The sequence below is a fragment of the Cibotium barometz genome, chromosome 9 (assembly GCF_041138505.1).
Source record: "Cibotium barometz isolate CiBa-2024 chromosome 9, ASM4113850v1, whole genome shotgun sequence".
NCBI lineage: Eukaryota > Viridiplantae > Streptophyta > Polypodiopsida > Cyatheales > Cibotiaceae > Cibotium > Cibotium barometz.
The window spans coordinates 27,363,659-27,384,386 of NC_141054.1; the positions used below are offsets into that span (position 1 = coordinate 27,363,659).

Sequence of the window (20,728 nt, forward strand, 5' to 3'; positions counted from 1 at the left end):
GGCAAAAGCACTCTCCAATTCCATATTTGTGAAAGGGAATTCCATCTCTACAGCTTCTTGTTGATTAAGAATTGGTGTCACATTTATAAGCATCTTGGCTTTTACTTTCAACTCTTCTCGCGCAAGTGACGTGGTGTAGCAAAAACTAATTGGAAATTTGCCACACATTCCCTTTCAAGATCATTTACATCATTGGTCGATTGACATCAAGCTTTTTGCACATGATGTATGCTTTGCTTTTGTCTGTTAGCACGCAAGCTTTAAAAAAACTGTTTCGACGAGCAGCCTTTATCTAATAGAGGCTTTTGCCTCACTCGTATTTCCCATTTTTTCAATTTCCTGAGATTGTTGCAATCTATCATATATCGTGCATTAAACAACTTTTCTTCTTTGACTGGATTTAATTGCCTTGTTTGTGCAACCTCATGCAATGCCTGCACATCTACTTTGCAACTGTTTATTTACTCTCTTTGCCACCCCATATACCATCCACCATATTCTATAATGATAGATTGCATCCTTGCAAAGTTTCTCTATGCTAAGTCCAGATCATAGTAGGCATCGTCTCTAAGTAATGTAATGATTTTGTACACCTTTTCTCGATACACATCATGTGATAGATAGGAGCTATTGACTATACACAACCATTTACATGACAGTCTTGCATTGTCCATAGCTAATTCAAAATGCATCCCCACCTATAATGGATAATGATCCGATAATTGTGATGTATAATCTGTATAATCCACCCATACCTTTGTAAGGCTTGGATCCCCATTGTGTACATTTAACATGTAGCATCTGTGTCTCGCTTGATACTCTAACCTAGCATTATGTTGAAATGTGAATCCTCTTTTGTCTGGACAATTCACATTCCACATATCCATTGCTATAGTGTTTCTAATAAATGATTGCCAAGCCACTTTTTCTGATGCAATCATGTGTGAATTACCAGATGTGTTATCTTGCAATGATGGAGGTATCAAAGTCCTGTAACATGAATGTGTTTGTCAACCATGGATAGATAGCTAGTCTAGTTCTGCACTTTTGGCTGACGCTGTCGGTGCTCACAAATTTTATGCATTTTCTCATTTAGCATACATTGCAAGACAATGAATCTACTGAGAGGATCATTATAGGCGAGCGTTGGACTTAAAGCTGTCCGTATCATTATGCACGTGCCTGAGTAATCAGCAATTCCTGCATAAAATATACCAAAATCTCTAAAATAGCCTACTTTTCCATTGAAAGCATGTTGATTATGTTCCTGTAAGCAAATAACATTGATTTGCCAAAGCAACATAATTCCAAAACAACCTCCATTTATTTGGGTCAGACAAACGCTGTACATTATATGTTACATATTTACATGGTGGTGTCCATTATGCAACTTGCATATAATCATTTGCTAATACCAGATCTCTCTATAGCTCTCTATGCATTTGTTGCAAGTATTCCATTCCTCCTTTCACTGCGTTCAACCAATTCATGGATGTACATGTGGTTGGTTTGCCCAAGATGGAGGCCATAGATGTTTTATCCCAATGCCTCACAATCAATGGCTAAGTCATTGTTTTTCGAGCATTTAGTGTCATCCAACCATCATCATCTTTTCTTTGGTTGATTTGTTTGTTTTGCACATTGCTTTTATTTTGTGCTTGCTGTGCTGCTTTCGCACACTTTATTTTGCATTTGCATTCACTGTATTTACCATCGGTGTTTGTTTTGGTAGATTTCGGTTGTGCCCACACCAATAATGGAGGAATTGAGTTCTCAAGGGGTTGCAATTTCAGTGTTGGACATTACGATGCAAAATGCCCAAACTTGTGACATTTAAAACAGGACCTAGCAAAAGGAGACGAGCTTAATTCCTATGGCGTTTCTTCCATGGGAAAATCAACAATCTCAATTTCAATCCTTACAAGAGTTGGCACATTTGTATCCCACCACACACATAATTTATTTCTATTGCCAATGATTTTGGGTGCACACACTACTTTTCCCTATCTGTGGTAGTGCATCCGTGGGGAAATGACCCATACCGAGCCTTGATGTTTTAGCAGCCCTTGATAGTCAGCAATAATAGGTACCCATGGCACCATTTGCCTGGCATAAAAGAGAGGTGCAATCTCAAACAACTTTTGCTTTGCTTGCAATAGGGATTTTGAGAATCCTCTTGCTGCATAGTAAACTCCATCCACACATTCTTCGGCCAAGAGATACTCCTCGCTGAGGGCATATATGTCCCAAGAAAAACAATATCACAGCTTGCTGTGAAAATTTCCCCACTATAGGCATTGTGGTTTCTCTGCACAGGTTGGAAGGGAAGAACTACAGAAAACACGTGAAGGCCACAGCTAGTAGGTAAAGAAAGCGAGCAGCAAGTATAGGCGACGTCAGCAGCAACGGTCGGCGAAAACCCTCTCTATGGCAGGTACAGGAGACTTCCGTCTCAGTCGGCACGGCCAAAAAAGGCGACAGCCCTCTCAACAGCAAGGGGAACGACTGAAACGCACGTGCGTATAAACAGACACGTGAAGCCCCACACAGCTGAAAGAAGCCCTCGTGCAGAAGCTGAACACCTCAACGACACGACAGGCAGACGAACTCTCACACACTCACACACACGCTCAAACCCTCTCTCACACACACCGAGGAATACTAGTGACACAAGCCCTGGCTTTAGTCACACGAGAGTAAAGAAGTACCAATCACACTGGCCAAACACAGACACAATGGCTAGTGACACTAGCTTTGGTGCTTATGATGCACTCAAATCCCTGCTAAACATGGTTAGGGAGCCATGGGGTGACAAGTATTTCTCCCTCCAAGATGACCCTTGACTCCTATCATGCCTTATTTATGCAGACTGACTTCCAATTGTAGCTCAATACATGAGGTGAACCTCTTTTTGGGCTCTGATGTGTCTCAAAGGCAATGTCGCAGCCCTGAAAATTCTGAGTGGACCACATTGTGCCATCACAGACATGGAGATGATCTCTTTGGTCTCAAGGACTGTGCACCCTTATTTGGGCCTCCTTGTTTTCTTGTTTCATGGTCTACAGAGGATTTAGAGACAAGTCCCTTAAAATTCTGAGTGGATCGCATTCTGCCATTACAGACATGGAGAGGATCTCTTGCAATACTTATTTGATCGACTTTGAGAAGAAGCTGGACTGGACTTTTTACAGTACAGCTGAAACCATCCTCCCCTAGACATTTACTCTTTTTAAATGTCACGGTTAGTGAATTTACTCAGATGCTTCTGTTGGAGGTAGCAATTCTCATAGCTACTCTCGGGTTATCGCATGACTAGAAGTTGTGGTGGTTTATCCCATATGCAAGAGCATGGGAAGTTGAAGAGCCATATATAGGGTGTGGTGGCACCTTGTCATAGATATCTCCTCCGGCTAGGTTTTTGGGGGGGAGCAATGGCTAGGAGATGGGACCCCAACCACCAATGTTGCTTAGTGCCCTAGGGTGCTGTGCGTATTGCTGCATGACTTTGACATGGTATCAGAGCTCGGCTTGTGGGGTCCTGGGCAGTCCTAACCTCTGTTTCATCAAGGTGCTCGAATTGAAGGAGGGTGTTGGAGGTGGCAATTCTTGTAGCTACTCTTGGGTTATCGCATGACTAGAAGTTGTGGTGGATTATCCCATACGCAAGAGCATAGGAAGTCGAAGAGCCATATATAGGGTGTGGTGGCACCTTGTCATAGATATCTCCTCAGGCCGGGTTTTTGGGGGGGGGCAACGGCTAGGAGATGGGAGCCCAGCCACCGACGTTGCTCAATGTCCTAGGGTGGTGTGCGTGCTGTTGCTGCATGACTTTGACAGCTTCACCGTTTTCAGGGAACACCAATATGCTTGGACTCTTCAAAGGCTATGAGGATGTCTCTCATGACCATAAGGAACAATGGAGACAGCTGTTGCTACCACAAAGAACAATATGGAGGCTGTGGTATCGCTCTGGAGCGTTGATCAAGGGAGGGTCAAATCAAAGGATTTTATGGAGTTGCATGCAGTCAAGTGCAGAGGGAAGATGGAAGTTTTACTACACCAATGGGAAGCAAGCCAACAGTTGCTGCATATGCAGAAGGATGGTACAAGAAGATCCAGATGATGCAAATTTTGCCCTCAAGAAATGTGGAGAGTTTGGTGTGGAGTTTTGTCCAAGCAATGCCCAGAGTCCATGATGGTACTCAACAGAAGGTGGACTCCCATCATAAAGCTAAGAGAGGGTGGGGGGATATCACAACGAATCACGTGCACCTTCCTCTTGTGGCATTCTAGTCACCATTATGTGCCATTTGGATTAGTGATGAGCACTGTGCCCCGTTGTTACCCCTAGTCAAGGGACATGCCAAGTCGATTTCCATTAGGGTAGGCTTGGGTAGGTCCAAGAAGTTTTCAACGAGTGCAGAGTTTTTTAATCCATTTCAGATTGATGCATGTACATAAGTCTGGCAGCCATGTGCCCAGGCACCAAACATCACCAAGATCAGGTCAAATCATGTGACATGCAAAATGTAACTGCTACGGGCAGTTTGGATCCTGCTTGCAGGCTGGGCAACAGCATGGGCCAGCATTACACTAAGGAAAGTTGTTCTGATAATGATTAGTTGGAGTAGCAAGATCGACAAACCAACAGTTTGGATACCACAGGCCAGAGTCAAAAAGGAAGGAGACATTGGAAGGTCAAGGTCAAAGATCAAAACATATCTCGATTACATAGTATGAGCTAATTCACCAAAAATGGAGGGTTTTGGAAGCCAACTGTGTACTCTCTCTCCTCTCTTCTCTCAAGTTAATGCACCACAATAATTGCACAATTAACCCAGTAATCCAAGTACAAGGCTTCCACATGTGACAATTAGGAACAGCCTCTGCTTCCTGTTTACCTCATTCTACAGGCAACTAATCTGCCATGAGATTGCTTTGTCTTTGGAATAAGTTTTTAGTCCATTCAATTCTTGAACTGGTTCATGTCGAGGTTTTTGTGAAGAGATTGACCAAGATTTCCATTTCAAACCCTATCTTTAGTCCACTCGGTTCTTAAACTGGTTCATGTGGAAGTTTTTGTGGAGAAACTGACCAAGATTTCCTTTTAAAACCGTACTCCACATGAGTGTATAACTTTATTGAAGTATGAACATACTTCAGGGAGAATTTCTCCCAAAGTTGGGAAATCCATGACTGATTCGATTTGAACAATGTTACATGTCAATACAAGCGCTTTCTTTGTTATCATACAAAGCTGGAATGCACCAGGGGACAAGGCGGCAGAGCCAACTGGCTAAGGTTTGCATCCTTCTGGCCTTAACTATGTGCTTTGTTCTGCATGTCAAAGCTGCTTCAATGCATAACGTGATCTCTCAGTCTGGAGCACATTTACTCCTAAATAGTGAGAAAACTGAATCACTGTGTGTGATGGAGTGAATGCCTCTCGTCTTATGTGATTGATGATTCACGTTCACCTGTAATTGTCCAGAATTAACTTTAATGCTCGTCTTCTGGGAGTCTTTGGATGGACACATATAACTTGTAAGCTTTTCATGCTCGGCCCTTCTTTCTTGGCAATGACCTACAGATGATGCCTCTTCTTGCCCATGCCTGTGGTGATGTTTGCCACTATCACACTTTTTATAGAAATTTCTTCTGATTTCTCCGTTTTTCCCTAAAAGGTTTGGAAAAATTTGGTCTCTTCCTTGCTCAGAGGAAAAGGACCTTGATGATGTGTTAGATTTGTTAATGGAATCCTCAAAATGGTCTTCAACTGAATCAGAGACTTTCCTTGATGTGGGATTTGGATCTACATCAGAGGGTTTCCTTGATGTGGGATTTGGATCTACATCAGAGGGTCTCCTTGATAAAGAGTTTGGATCCACAAGCTTCTCATGATGCTTGTTAGACTCTTCCTCAGACCAAGGTGAACTCAACCTTTTCACAGAATCTACAAATCCAGTGTTCTTAATAGCAGTTTCTGCTTTCTTAGATGATCTGTTTACCTTGCAGTTCCTGCTTTTACCACTTGAAACCATGTTCTCTTTACGACAGTGTAGACTTCCAACTAAACTTTTCAGAGAGGTCTTCTTGCAATGGTGAACCACTGCTAAAGAAGATCCTCCTCCTTTTCCACTAGTCTCTGTATTCTGGCATCTTACAGCAGAAGCTCTCGAATAGCCACCATTGTTTGCTCTGTTTCCATACAAAAATTTGCCTTTGCTTGATTTTGCAAGATTTCGAAAAACTTTAACAAGCTCAGCACCAAGAGCATTGCATTTTTTCTCTGCAATTGCAGCACCTTCCAAGGCTGTTTGTATCCCAATGCTAATGCGCTCCACCTTTGCATCCAGTATGCTGCAGTAGCACAGGTGCAAAGAGTTCTGAATTAATATTTAAAAACCATGACCTACAAAATAAAAATCTGGAAAATGATCTCAAAGACCTCACTGTTGTGCTCATTAAATTTATAAAAAAGTCAGTGTTTTAAATTATTCACATCAGTAATTTTCCTTCTGTCTTTTGCAATGCGATGTGGTCATTGGGAGCATCCATCATCCCACCCTTGAGCTGGTTTTGTAATGAGATACCTTTGGCAAATTTGATTAAGACCATGGCCCAATATAACAGATGTCCTCACCTTTTCTCCCCTCCTGTGTAGATAAGCCTCTCCCGCTTCTTGCCTGCAGCAGCATATGGAAAATTCTTTTTGTGTTCAAGTTGGCCGCCTGTCCCTTGATTGGCATTATGGCTTCTGCCCAAGCCAATCCTTCTCCATTCCCACAAGCCATGAAAACTATCAATTTTGCACAAGACGAGCTTCTCATCTTCCAAAGAGACATCGATGTTGGAGAATGCACAAGCAGAAGCATAAACTGAACAAGAGAGAGAGTAGAGAGAGCTTGTGGACAAGATTACCTTTTATAATAGCGAACAGCTTTACAATGGCAATAGCCAATAAGAGATATTGAACAATGTGCAAGGGATTGGATGAGAAAGTGAATAATGGGGAGGCTCCATTTATAGTGAGGATGTGAACCGGCCAATTGCTCTGGAACAGGCTGACCAGCTCACAACTCATAAAACAAGGAGAAAATACATAAATGCCCAATAAATAGGCATAGCCCAAATACATTGAGGGAATGTGAACCTGACTGACTGCTCTGGAACAAGCCAACCAGCTCACGACTCATAAAACAAGGAGAAAATACATAAATGCCCAATAAATAGGCATAGCCCAAATACACGGAGATTGTCATGTGCACAGAGTGTATCTATCATGTGCAGCATGCACACAAGACTAGCTTTGAGGCTTGGGGTAGCTTGGAGCTAGGCAGGCTGATTGGCGAGTTGGGCTAGGGATGAACTGACAAGCGGGCGCCCAAGTGGGGACGCCCTAATGGGCGAGCACCTAAGTGTGGACGCCCGGTGACCGACCAAGAGCGCGGTCCTGTGAAAGTAACTCCCAAGTAGACATATGACCTGACGTACTCTACCGGCTCCCCTCGGAAAGTGAACTGAGGCTCTGATCTCGTCACCCATGCTTGTGTGGTGTTAAACACTATAACCTTGGTTTTCCCAAGGTTCATTGTCAGATCTCTATCCGCACAGAAAGCCTGTAATGCATCTAGGTGTCTCTGTAATCCCTCCGGAGAGTCTGAGATTAGAACAATATCATCAGCATATAACAAGATGGGTATCAACACCCCTGCTAGGCATGCCCCTGGGCCTCCCAATCTGTCTACATAATCAGAGACCGCATCAATGTACAATCCAAAGAGGGTGGGCGATAGCAGGCATCTCTGCTTCACCCCTATCGTGCTGGTCACCCTATCAGATAGTCCGCCTGGAGATCGGACTCTGCCTGTCACAGACTCATACAAAGCATATATCCCCCACTGCATATCCTTGGGTACCTCAATGTCATGCAATCTGTGCATAAGCCTAGCACGTGGTACGGTATCGAAGGCTTTTGCGGAAGTCCACAAAGCAGCAGTATATCCTTCTCTTTTGTGCCCTGCCCTCTTCAATAAGTGCCCTAAGTGTCAGTATGTGATCCAAGGTAGTAAATCCTCTCCGGAAGCTAGCATGTCCATGTGCTCGATGACCATGCCTCTCTGCCCATCGGCTCAGCTCCGACTCCAATATAGAGCCATATAATTTGGCCAAGTAATGACCAATCATTATCGTCCTGTAGTTGCTTGGTACCATGGGGTCCCCACTCTTAAAGAGTGGTACAATGATATGCTCTGTCCAGCTTGTCGAGAAACCCTCACAAATGACACGATTAAACACATGTACGATGAGCGGAGCCAAAGTGTCTCGTGCATATGAGAAGTGCTCTCCAACTAGCCCATCATGATCCTGTGCCTTTCCATTCTGTAACTTGTCTATCGCATCTAGCACCATCCACATAGTAAAAAAGGTGCTGCTAGCCGGTCTAGCTCCCAATGGAGGGGGGGTGGGGGGTTGTCTTGGTGCATCATATAGCTCTCTAGCATAAGTATGCCATGCCTCAGGTGCAGTAATCGGAGTACCAGGCTGTCTCTCCTGAAACATCTTCCATGCCCTCTTGCTGTCCTTTCCCAGGAAGAGTTGGTAGATCTCCTCCTCTAGCTTAGCCAGATAGGCTCGTTTCTTCCTCCGCACAAGGCGCCGAAAGATCATCCTAGCCTGTCTATGCGTGTGAGACCCAATGGCAATCTCACGCTGTAGCTGTGCTCGTGTCTCACGACACTCATCATCATACCAACTGTTCTGTGGGGCAGTGCTGCGGGGGTGGGTGGAAGGGATAATAGTGCAGGGAAACGCATATGAGGCGGATGCATGTAGTACACTTGCCAATCCTCTCGTGATCTCGTCCAGAGGGCTATGTGGGTCTAAAGCGAACAAGCCATCAGATACTCCATCTCGATAGACCCCAACTGTCTCACGTGTAAACTGATATCTCGGGTACCTAGGTAGATGAGTGGCTGGCCCATCTCTCGGGGATCTACCTACTAGTGTGAAACTTAGGTATGCATGATCGGCTGCTATGCCTATGGGCCTACTGGAAATCGTGAAATCCCGCACATCAGGTATCAATGAAGGAGATCCCATCAAGTAGTCCACTGTGCTCGCTCCCCCTTTAGAGTTCCAGTGTGTGAGAGCATCTGATCCTTGCCATCTCGATAAGCCATTGTATATGACCAACGCATGTGCACTCCCGAGTGTGAGAAAATGCCTGCCATAATCTGTAATCTCCCCCTCATCCTGTGCTGATCTCTGCAACCCTACATCCTCTGCCGTGATCTCCTGGTACATAGCCTCTTGAGTATCATACAACTCTGTCTGCTCTGTGCCTGTACGTGCAAGGGTCAGAAGATCTCCGACGTATCTAGACATCGGGAAGAGGGTCACGACGAGTTAAGGTCACCAGAAAGGGGGGGCTGGCGCCGGGCCCTGAGATGTGATAGGGGGCGGCCATTGCTGTTCGAAGGCTATTGAGATAAATGCTCAAAACGGTTCTTTGACATAGTTGTATCCTCCTCGAGCCCACCAAGCTAGCACGCGTGATGGTGCCTCTCTGCCTTGGAGGCTTAGTAGTGGTTCTACCTCCAACCAGTGGCCTGCCACTCACATGGAGGGCCGGGGCCTGGTGCTATGGATCCGAGTTGTGGATTCCCCCCCTGATGAGGAGCTGTACTGGGATCAGAGGGAGGGACTATTGGTGGCGCTCGCCTTGACTGACAGTGGGCAAAACAAGCACTGTCTAGGGAGGCCAGAGTACTCAACTCTCTGCAAAATAGGATCTCTTCGGAGGCACGGAAGAGAAATGACATGAGGAACATACTCTGGAGAAGCGATGCAAATGTGAAGGGAGGGTGTCCTAGCAGTGCGAGCTAGAATCGAAGCAGTGGTAGGGGGGAGATTCCATCACTCTCCCGATCACTCTACCAATCACTGGAAGTAGGGGAAGGTACCTCTTTTTTCCCCCCCCCGAGAAATAGATCCTTCTATTAGTTAATGAAAAACAGCCACAATGGACTAAATACAACCACAAAGGGCTAGATACAACCTCGCCTCATGTACAGGGCACGGGTCAGATAATCAAAAGGCGTGGAGAAAGATGCACTTCCTCTTCGACTGGCTGCTCTATGAGGAGAAGGCTATCTCATACAGGGGGGGGGATAACCACATGGGTAGTTTGTAATGCCAAATGGGATCACCTCCGCTATCCGTGAGAAAAGGGCCAGGCCGCTAGAGCCTCAAGAAAGCTTCCCCATGCAATCAGAGCCACCCTGCAACTTCTGTTGGAGAATGCACAGGTGGAAGCATAAATTGAACAAGAGAGAGAGAGCTTGTGGACAAGATCACCTTTTATATTAGCAATAGGCTTTACAATGGCAATTAGCCGGAAAGAGATGTTGAACTTGTGCAAAGGAATGGATGAATGCAAGTGAATATGTGAAGCCTTTATATAGTGATATGAGGAACTGGCCGACTGCTCCTAGAGCTAGCCAACTGCTCCACGACCACCTAAATCAAGGGAAAAAATAGATAAATGCCCAATAAATAGGTAGATGCACAATTCTAACACCCCCTCTACAGCTCATAGTGTGCATGTGTCCTTTTTCTTCGCAGATGAAGCACATCCCTCCTCCTTGAGCTTCGAAGCCTTGAGAAGACAATTTAGAATTCTTCGAAGGTTGGTTCAAAGACTTTCCTTCTATCGTGCTAGTCATCGGTGCGGAGAACTTTCTTTGTGCTTGTTCTCCTACTCGGTTACGGGCTTGGTTTTGGAAGAGACCATCATATCATCATAAATATGCGCGGAGTGAATGACCTCGTCCAAAGTTTTACACTTGTTATTCTTGACCTGTAAATGGTGAGTCGGGTAAACTTGCTATGAAGAAACCCAAAAGAGTTGTAGAATCCATCTTCATAGCTTTCATTTGCAAGTCTCTAAACTTCTGGAGGTAGACCTTGTTCTGCAAGGTCATGGTCAAAGTGGCAAACCGAGCAACTATGTCGTAGTCATCCTCCTCCTCGAAGAATTCTGTCTTGAAGACTTCTTCAAACTGCGCCCAGGTTGTTGATTTAGGTTTGAGTTCTTTCCACTAGAGCAAAGCCTTGCCCGAGAGGAAATCTACTGCCAATTGAATCTTTTTGTCATCGCCATATGGATGAAACTGGAAGTGGACCTGCCACTTATGTAGCCACGTGTCCACAATCTCCTTGGTACATTGCTTTTACTCGCCCCCAAACTGCTCCAGAGTGATGTTGGGCCCTAAAGCAGGCGCCAAGGTATCCATACCACCCGAAAGAGTAGACAGGGTAGTGGTCAATAAAGAGATGGAATTTTGCAAAGTCTACATCTGCGCGGCGACCTATGCCTGATGCTCCGTGAAAAAAGCCTTGAAAGTTACTTTAAACTTCTGAAAATTAGATTTAGTCACGAGATCTTTGAAACGATCACCATTGGCGGCCTCGGTAACCCGGCAGGTTTTCGTGTTCACGAACGGGTTCCATCTCCGATTCTTGGGTCGACATCTCGAAGTGGAAAAATTGGAAAGTGAGAGAAAAGCCTGGCTACAAGCAACAGAACTCCAGGAGATGTGTGGCTAGAAGCCCACTCTAGGCGTATTTTATAAGCCCCCAAAAGCTGTTTTTTTTAAGTTGCTTTTGTGTTTTTGTTTATTTTCAAAAAACACCATGCGAGATGGCAACCTTATGTGCCCTATCCTCTCCATGCACCAATGCCCGATTTGGAGGAGCTGTTATTGATGACAGGAGAAGGTACAGTATGGGCAAATGTGGCAAAGCATACAAAGCTGGCAAACCCCCACTTAGCGGACCTGCTCGAGATTAGAATTGTTACACTCATGATTAGTTATTGTTTTCAGAGGTGGCACAAAGTAAATCCCGTTCACACAAGGGGAGGTTACACGGCCATCATCACATATAATACCAATCCCCGCATTGAGGATTTCGGTATACAACCAAAATGGCATAAGGAATATCTCACAATTCCTGAATATAGTTAGCAGTACCAGTGCTCCCCACCAACCCAAAGGGTTAATCCACTATACATGCCTATCAAGCGGAGGCTGACCCCATTACAATTCCATGATGCCAAACACCGGGATTCTTAAGTTTGCTATAATTTTTCGCGGTTTGCACCATCAACATTTCCAGATATTGCAAGTCAAAGGCAGCAAATGCTCACCTGGATACGAGTTTGGAACCATATTCCAGATCCAGATATTGTGGCAACAATCAGATTTCTGAAGCTGATAGTGGTCCTAATAGATCAACCTAAGGAACGATATGATGAATTTGTAGCTAACCAGCTCTGCTTCGACATGAACATAGGTCTTGATGAAAGAGCCATGATATTATACTATCATCGCCTAAGGTGTCTTCTAGGTTACATGCACATTATATTTGAAGATATGGTCGACACCGGGTTGTGGACGTCACACGTAGTCTTTATAAGAACCCTCAAAAAGCTTCAATCATGCTGTAACTTTTACAGGCATGAGTTCGGCGACCAGGTCTTTCGGCCTAGGTAACAGGTTCTGAGGAGAGAGCCTACATCAGGTAGGGGGGAAGTTAATCCCATTTTGGATTAACAAATATGCTCCTCCATTTGAGGACATTAATAAGTGTCACGCAAAGGCACTATGATATCAAACCATTGATATGTTACCTTATGATCATTTCCAAACATCGAATTATGGACCTTGTCCTTCTTGTAGTCTGCATACACATGAGCCCATCTCTTTCTGCAACTTTCAGAGTCTTTGTCACACTCTAGGAATAGCCCTGCAAGTTGAGTGGCGACTTTAGACCACAAATCAACCCCTTGCTTTTGGAGTTTTTCCAAACTCATCGTGCATTGAGCCTCGGATGTGAATGAGCTCAACAAGCCATGCATTCTTCCAAACCTCCCTCTTCCGTGTTTGTTCATCTACATTGGTCTTTGGTGTTGAGGCCTTTCTACGTCTCTTGGTCACGGGGGCTTTGTTGAAAACTTCAACCTCCTGCATCTCTGCATCATGTGATTGTTGGACTCTAACGTTTTATTGGAAGCTTTTTGACCTTTTTTGGAGCAGAAGCCCCATCCACATCACTTCTCCCTTCTAGAGGCAAAGATGGGATCTCCGTCTTCACTTGTGAGGGTTGCGGACTCTAGCCAATTGGGTTGGGTTGTTGGTATGGCGTAAACGCAAACGGTGAACCACTGAAAGCGGACAAAGGAAAAGTCCCTGGAACAAGTGGGGGACATGCAAATGTTGAGGATGAGGATGCAGGCAATAAGTACAATGAGTGGTGGAGGGGATGGAGCTCTACTACTAGGAGAATGCAAAGCTATATGCATGGAGTATACAATCATGATATGCAACCTAGCTAGCTCCATCCTGTACCATACTGGGGGTATAAAATGGTATACATCAATGAAGGGGGTGTCCACAGCTCCCTGAAGAACATGCCTGGGTGTGCTCTGAAGCGAGCCAGTCGCTCCGCACCCTCTCTGTGAAACTGAGCTCTGATCTCTGTCATCTCTCTCTGGTATAGGCGTGGTGTTCGAAAGCCAGGTGTCCTCTGTCTCCTGCGGGCTCAGAGTGTCTCTGCTCTCTGGAGAGTAATTCCCTGCCGTGTAGGGGCTGGGAGTGGGATGGATCTCTGAAAAAATGTAGTAATTTGTGTCTGTCGTCCCCCCTCTGGAGCTGTCTGAGCCTGTAATGATGTCTCTCTGTGGCGCTGTATGTCTAGAATGAATCTCCCCAGTATGCGCTGGTCTGCTGCCTCAAAGATCTGGCGTAGGGAATGTGGCTCTCTGAATAAAATGGGATATCTCTCTCTAATGGCTGTATATGCTCTGCATCTGCATACATAATGCTCCTCACTCTCCACCTCCTCTCTGCACAATCTGCATACCCTCTCCTCTCGGGGGATCCGTGCTGCTCTGCCAGTCTCAATCTCCAATCGGTGTGATGAAACTCTAAGTTGACCAATAGCCACTCGGGAGCCGTGTGGTAAAAAGCCCTCCATGTATCTAGGCCTCTCTATAAATCCATCATCAGTGATACTCATGAAGTGATCTCTGTAGTATAGCATCTTCGGTGGAAGAGGCTGTGTAGGCGATATCCATGTCTCTCGTGTATAGAGCTGCCATAGATCCTGTCTCAATACTCTGTTCCTCTCACTATGAGAGAGACGGATATGTGGTGCATCCCTGTCATACTGGAATGGTGGTAGATGATCCATGTCTAGGCCATGCTGTGAGAACCAATGTGTGATTTGTGCATACCATGATCCTCTGTCTCCTGCCTGTCTAGATGCCTCAAAAGCTCTGTATGACAATCTGTCCTGTGGCATCTCTCTAAATCTGTCTAGTAGGCATATAGTCTGAAATATGGCCTCTACCATCGTAGGAGGCACAGCAAACTCTGCTCGGATAATGTCATGAGGTATTGACGGTTTGCTGCGTATCATGCGTGCCATCATGAGGGCCTGTGGTCTCTCTATCTGTGTCCACCAATGGGTAGCAAGGCTTGGCGCCCATACCGCTGCTCCATACATCAATGCCGGTGTGACTAATGTGTCAAATAGCCACCCCTTCGTCCGGGGCTCCTGAAAATGTGCCTGGTGGCACTGTCTCTCTAGCATAGCCAATGCTGCATATCCCTGTGTCAATCTAGCTCTGGCTGCTGAACCCATGGTGAAGCGTGTGGCTGTTGCAGAGAAGGTAACCCCTAGGTACACGTATGATGTCACCACCTCCACCTGGCGTCCTGCGAGAGTGAATGTCAGCTGACTCCTGCCCTGTCTCGATGTATGAAAGACCATAACCTTGGTTTTCCCAAGGTTCACAGTAAGACCCCTCTGTGTGCAAAATCATCGAGTGCATGTAGATGTTGCTGTAGACCACCTGGAGACTCAGACACTAATACAATATCATCAACATAAAGCATAATATGTACTGAGGTACCTGCTAAATCAACTCCATCTCCGCCTCCCCGTGTAATGAAGTCAGCCACCTCATCAATGTATAACCCAAATAGCGTGGGGGAAAGTGGGCATCCTTGCTTCACACCAATGGTGCTAGCAATAGTCTCGGACATACCTCCTAGACATCTGACTCGCCCAAAAACCTGCTCATATAATGCATAGATGGCCCATGTCATATCTGCTGGTATGCCAAGAGACTGCAGGCGCTGAAAGAGCCTCTCTCGTGGTACTGTGTCAAATGCCTTGCGGAAATCCACAAAGCAGCAATAGAGCTTTCTCTTCCTCACTCTGGCCTGATCAATCATACATCTCAAAGTGAATACATGGTCAGTGGTAGAGAAAGCTCTCCTGAAGCCTGCCTGCCCTGATGAGCGTAAACTGCACCATAGAGTTTGGCAAGCACGTGGCCAACCATAACCGTCCTGTAGTTGCTTGGATCGAGCATATCCCCTGTTTTGTGAATTGGCACAATGGTGTGCATCGTCCACTCCGCAGGCAAACCCTCTGCTAGTGCCCTGTTAAACAGGTGTGCAAGAAAAGGAGCCAAAGAATCTACTGCATATATGAGATGCTCACCCTGCAGGCCCATATGGTCGGCGGCCCGTCCATGCTATAGGCGGCGGATAGCTTCCTGTATCATCGAGTGGGTAAAGAAGCTAGCTGTGGTAGGTCGAGGCTCCTGTGGCTGAGGTATAGGTGGCTGCTGTGGGGCGTGGTATAGGCCCTCTGCATATGTGTGCGCCATGTCTATGGGTCTGCAATAGGTGTCGGTGTCCGGGGCTCTCTGAAGTGCCGCCATGAGACAGGGCTATCTCTACTCATGAAGAAATGAAAGCTCTCTAGCTTCTGTATCTCTGTGAAGGCCCGCCTTTTGCGGCGAGTAAGTCTTCTCATCTCTCTCCTCGACACATACATGGATAGAGAGTGTGAGAGTGTACTCTAGTGCATGTTCCTTCTCTATGCATGTATGTGTAGAGGAGTGAGAGAGAAATGAAATGTTATATTAACATCTTCAAAAGGCCAAAGTGACCTATGAGACCAAAGTTACAACCATATATGACATCTGATACACTATCTGGAAAAGAAAAGAAAGGACTGAAGGTAAGTAAGTATCTAGCCCTACAATACATCAGTAGGGAGCATCCGGAAGCAGCAACTAGGGAGAGTGGGAAGCTAATGCTACTAGACAAAATGGGGTACATGAGTACATGGATACATGAATACATGAATATGGGGGAGTACAAAAGTGACAGTGAGTACAACAGTATATGGCTGGAGTGGTAATCATCCTAGGAGCTCTAGCATGGGTCTCTGCCGGATGGCCTGGATATCTGCCATAGTGAGATGCCTGGTCGGACGAGCCCGATGCCTCGCAATGATGCTCTGAATCCTCCGGTGTAGGCATCGTCTCTGATGTAAGGATCCGTGAACCCTCGGGCCTCTGGATCTGCCCAACTGGATAGCTCTCTCAACTAGAGTCCCACGGGGTGCCCACTGTTGGGCTGTCGGCTGTGTCCCCTCCCGGGTAGTCCCTCTGGAGGAGTCAGTGATCTGTCTCTGTGTGGACTCCCTGCCAGTCGGGCATCTGCTCCTCATAATGGACTCTCTGAGCCTGCGGATCTCCAGTAGATAAAAACCCAAGCATCGCTGATCACAATAGTCCATTGGTCCAAATCCCTGTCTGAAAAGGCAATGGTAGCGCCCTCGAATCTCATAATATGCTGTGCAGCGACAGATGTAGTGCTCCTCCGTCTCTGGCTCTATCCAACAAATCTGACATATCCTGTCCCCTGGAGGTATGCCTCTAAATCTGCCTGTCTCTATCTCTAACTGATGTGAAGAGGTGCGGATCTGCCCAGTGGCACACCTCAATCCATGGGACAAATGGGTATCCATGTAGCTCGGTCTAAGTAAAAAGCCATCCTCAGTGGTGCGGAGAAGATGGTCTCTATAGAAAGCCATCTTCGTCCCTAACTCTTGTGAGGGCTCTAGCCATGTCCTCCTAGTGTCCAACTGAATGAGGTCCTGTCTGATGACTCTACTAATCTCAGAATGTGTCAAGGTGAGAGAGGGTGCCTCTAGAGAGTACTGGAAGGGTGGAAGTCTGTCTAAGCTGAACCCGTGGAGCTCAAACGAGGATGCTGTTTGCGCATACCAACATGAAGTGTCTCCCTCCATGGCTAGCTGATGAGAGGACTCTAAAGCATGTCGTGCGTACCGGTGTCGGGGAAGCTCCCAGGTGCTATGAATGAAGGACACTGATCTGGCAAGAGCCTCGACTACGATCAGTGGTGCTCCCATCTCGGCTCGGATAATCTCATGGGGTACCGAGGCCTTAGCCCGAATCATCCTGGAGATCATGGACACAAGCGGTCTCTCCATCGATCTCCATCCATCATATGTGCGTCCTGATCGACTATGACGATCTAGGCTAGGCCCCCGGATCTGTACTCCATATAGCATAGCCGATGCGATCAACGTGTCAAATAGCCACAGCTTAGTGCGTGGCTCCTGAAACTGTACCTGTGAGCACATCCTCTCTAGACCTCCTAGTGCTGCATATCCTCTAGTCAATCTGGCCTCTGTTGCCCCCCTCATGGAAAATGTGGGCCCAGTGAACACCACTCCAAGATATGTGTATGAGTCAACATACTCCACTGTCTCCTGCCCATATGTGAAAATAGGCCCTGATCTCCCACTGAGCTGTAGTGTTAAACACCATAACCTTGGTCTTACCAAGGTTAACTGAGAGCCCACTGTCCTGTGCATAAGCATGTAAAGTATCCAAGTGCCTCTGCATACCCTCTGGTGAGTCTGCTAATAAGCACATATCATCAGCATATAAGAGCAGAGGTATCCAAGTGCCAACCAACTGGGCTCCTCTGTCCCCTCGTATCCAAGAGAGATTGCCTTGTGTTATGGTGTGAGCGACTCTATGGTGATAGCGTGGAGGTGGAGCTTGGAGGATTGGAGCTTCCGGAAGTGAGCTTGGGGACCTCAAGGGACGTGAGCTCGAAGCATTGGTAAGTACCCAACGATGGTTGTTGTCTATTGCTTCTTTCAATGGTGAATGTTTAGAGTTCTCTCTTGGGAGGTGCGGTAGCCATTAACAATAAGTGGTAACGCGTAAAGTGCATCTCTATTTCAACTCTCTTGGATGCTTTCTACTTCTGGTGGATTTGGTAAGGTGTATAGGTCTTTTTTCTCCATGCATAGCAGAGAGTCTGTCGTGGGTTGCATACTCTGCACGGCACGAGCGTGGTTACTACAGGTAACTGTGTGATTATGATCTTCTTTGTTTCAAAAGAGAAGGCCATGCGTAGTAGAGAGTCTGTCGTGGGTTGCATAATCTGCACATCATGAGAGTGTTTACTGCACAGAAATACAAAAGAGAAGGTGTGTAGGTCTTTTTCCTCCATGCATAGCAGAGAGTCTGTTGTGGGTTGCATAATCTGCACAGCATTAGTGTGTTTACTACAGGTAACTGTGTGATTATGATCTTCTTTGTTTCATGTAGGGTGTGAGGTGAGCCCTCAAGTAAACAGTAATGCTTCTTACCCCTCTGCTACAGTAGTAAGTATGAGAAGGGCCAAAGCTGCGCGGGTGAAACGAGTCATCATCCCCACCAATGTCTTGGACAAGGCACGGATTATTTTGCAGAGCAGAGATCAAGATCGTGAGAATGATTTAGAAGAAGATGTGGCTCTTCTCACTGACCTCTCCCTTGAAGAGGCTCTGGTCTTGATGGAAGAGAAGTCCGACATGATCATGTGCTACAAAGGTGCAACTTTATTTGCAATAGATTTAATAACTATGGAGCATGGAGGAGCCCTCATGCTTGAGTTTTCAAAGACTCAAGCATGAGGAACTACCTTAAAAATGGGGCCAACATAAATGTGCAAATTGGGCCATATGCTCGTCAACGCGACGAGTATATTGTTCCGATTAGCCAACAACCATCTCTCAAGGACCCCAATATTGTGATCGAGGTTGCCACATCTCAAAGCTTGTGGAGTCTATATGGGTAAGTCTCTTTATCTTGTGTGAGTTCCCCAAGTGCGAAAATCAATTCTAATGGTGTTTTATTGCATTAGGTCTGCAAGTGACTACCTAAGGCCCAATTGCACTGTAAAAGGAGTCATGGTGGCAAAATTGTGGAAAAAAGCATCCTCGAACAAGCGACGGATGCTATTTGTGTACTTTGACTCAAACAACATGGCAAATCTTGGACCGACGGGTCATATTTTACCCAGCCACGTCATTTCATTTGGCAATTGGGCTTTGCATCGAGCTACACTGGATAATCTTGAGAGTTGGGGAGTTCCTTCTGGCTCTGTTCAAGGGAAGCACCATGACAGCCAGGACCCTGACTTAGTGGGGCCAAACCAGGTAGTTTATTAGCTCAGTGTTCTAGCGAATGCAGTTTTTTTGGAGCGACATTTGGCATTCTTCAAGGTGGCGCAAATGGGATACTCATTGATTTGTATTGTGCTCAACAGAAAGCACTTTCTTGAGCTAGTTATTCATGTAGAGGGGCACTTCTTGTCGTACAACAATGGTTTTCTTTTATTCATAGTTGAGGTTTTTTTTTGTATGCTATGACATTGACATCTAAGTCTGCACTAGTTGCACCTTGACGCAATTAAAGAAAGACAACGCTTCTAAGATAAGATCACTTGTGGATGAGGTCTTTTTCTCACCAACAATTCTGCCTGTTGAAAGAAGAGTCTTTTAGCTGATATTTTTCTTGGTGGTCTGGACTCTATTTTGGGACCTTAAAAACTTCTGCTTGCAGGCATGAACTCCTGCATTGTACATCATGAATAGCAGATCAAGAATGAATGTCTGTAAAAGGTTTAGGTCACTGAAATGAACAAAAAGTGGGAAAGCTGATGACATCAACTTTTCCAGCTCTTTGATTCCTTTTTTGTCTTTTTCCGATTTGATGACATCTGATATGATATGAAGTTCAAAACATTTGCTGAATTCTCTTCTTTGTATGTATTGGGGTGTGTTGTTTGATTTGGGTCTTGGTCCATGAATGGTAAGCCGTCACTGGGTCCCAACCAACCCTCTCAAGGGCCTGCTTCACATTGCCGATGAAGTATTGTTCTTATTACAAGACAGTGAAGTACAACTGTGGAACCTTGTTCCGGATGCTTGTGAACTTGACTTGAATGCTCAATCGTGGATGCTCCTTCTGCTGAATGAAGAAACGCTTGATTGCTGATGATTGAATGATATGAATGAATGCAATGCTAGGCTATTTATATGCCTTTCATGAGTAGGTTGGCTGGCTGAAAGCTGGCCGACTGCATTATGTCTTGCATTAAATGGATAATGTTGATAATAATATGGTAAAATGCCAGATAAATGATATAAAATATGGAAAAAATATTGGATGATATTCTGAGTCTTCTGCAATGATCTAGATAGTCTATATGCATATGGGATGAATGATATGCAAAATGCAAACATGATCTGATGCAAACCCTAAGGCTTCTATGACTTCTATATGCATGAATGATTCTTTCCAAGTGGGTTAAGGGACTTTGACTGACAGACTAACTCTCTAAGGCTGAGGAATGACCTACGTAGCTCGTGCCTGCTGACATATCTTGGACTGAGGATTACAATGGATCATGGCGTACAACAAATATCAAATCCTAAAGGGTTCTATTGTTGTACAGTGTTGCACTGATGATGAGCCATCTTGTCACCATGTACT

At 45.6% G+C, this 20,728-nt stretch overlaps 2 protein-coding genes across 4 annotated transcripts in view; one reads left to right on the forward strand and one right to left on the reverse strand.

Annotated features, from left to right (window-relative positions):
• The first annotated feature begins 2,193 nt into the window (after window positions 1-2,193).
• On the forward strand, window positions 2,194-19,591 carry LOC147635403 (uncharacterized). 2 transcript variants are annotated; one of them, XM_086802675.1, is made up of 3 exons: window positions 2,194-5,301; window positions 18,518-19,024; window positions 19,095-19,591. In XM_086802675.1, exons 2-3 carry the CDS (start codon window positions 18,861-18,863, stop codon window positions 19,399-19,401), a joined length of 471 nt encoding a protein of 156 aa, XP_086658801.1. In that variant the 5' UTR covers window positions 2,194-5,301; window positions 18,518-18,860; the 3' UTR covers window positions 19,402-19,591. The 2 variants fall into 2 exon arrangements, with proteins under 2 accessions (XP_086658801.1, XP_086658802.1); XM_086802676.1 differs by having other exon boundaries at window positions 5,169-5,301; window positions 18,518-18,781.
• The window catches only part of LOC147635404 (uncharacterized), a 45,704-nt gene continuing 30,247 nt past the window's right edge, over window positions 5,272-20,728 (reverse strand). The window contains exon 3 of one of the 2 annotated variants that reach the window (XM_086802673.1): window positions 5,272-6,360. In XM_086802673.1, coding sequence (XP_086658799.1) covers window positions 5,376-6,360 — 985 coding nt within the window. In that variant the 3' untranslated portion in view covers window positions 5,272-5,375. Of the gene's footprint in view, window positions 6,361-6,429; window positions 6,800-20,728 lie in introns of those variants that run through there. The other variant, XM_086802674.1, reaches the window with a different exon arrangement.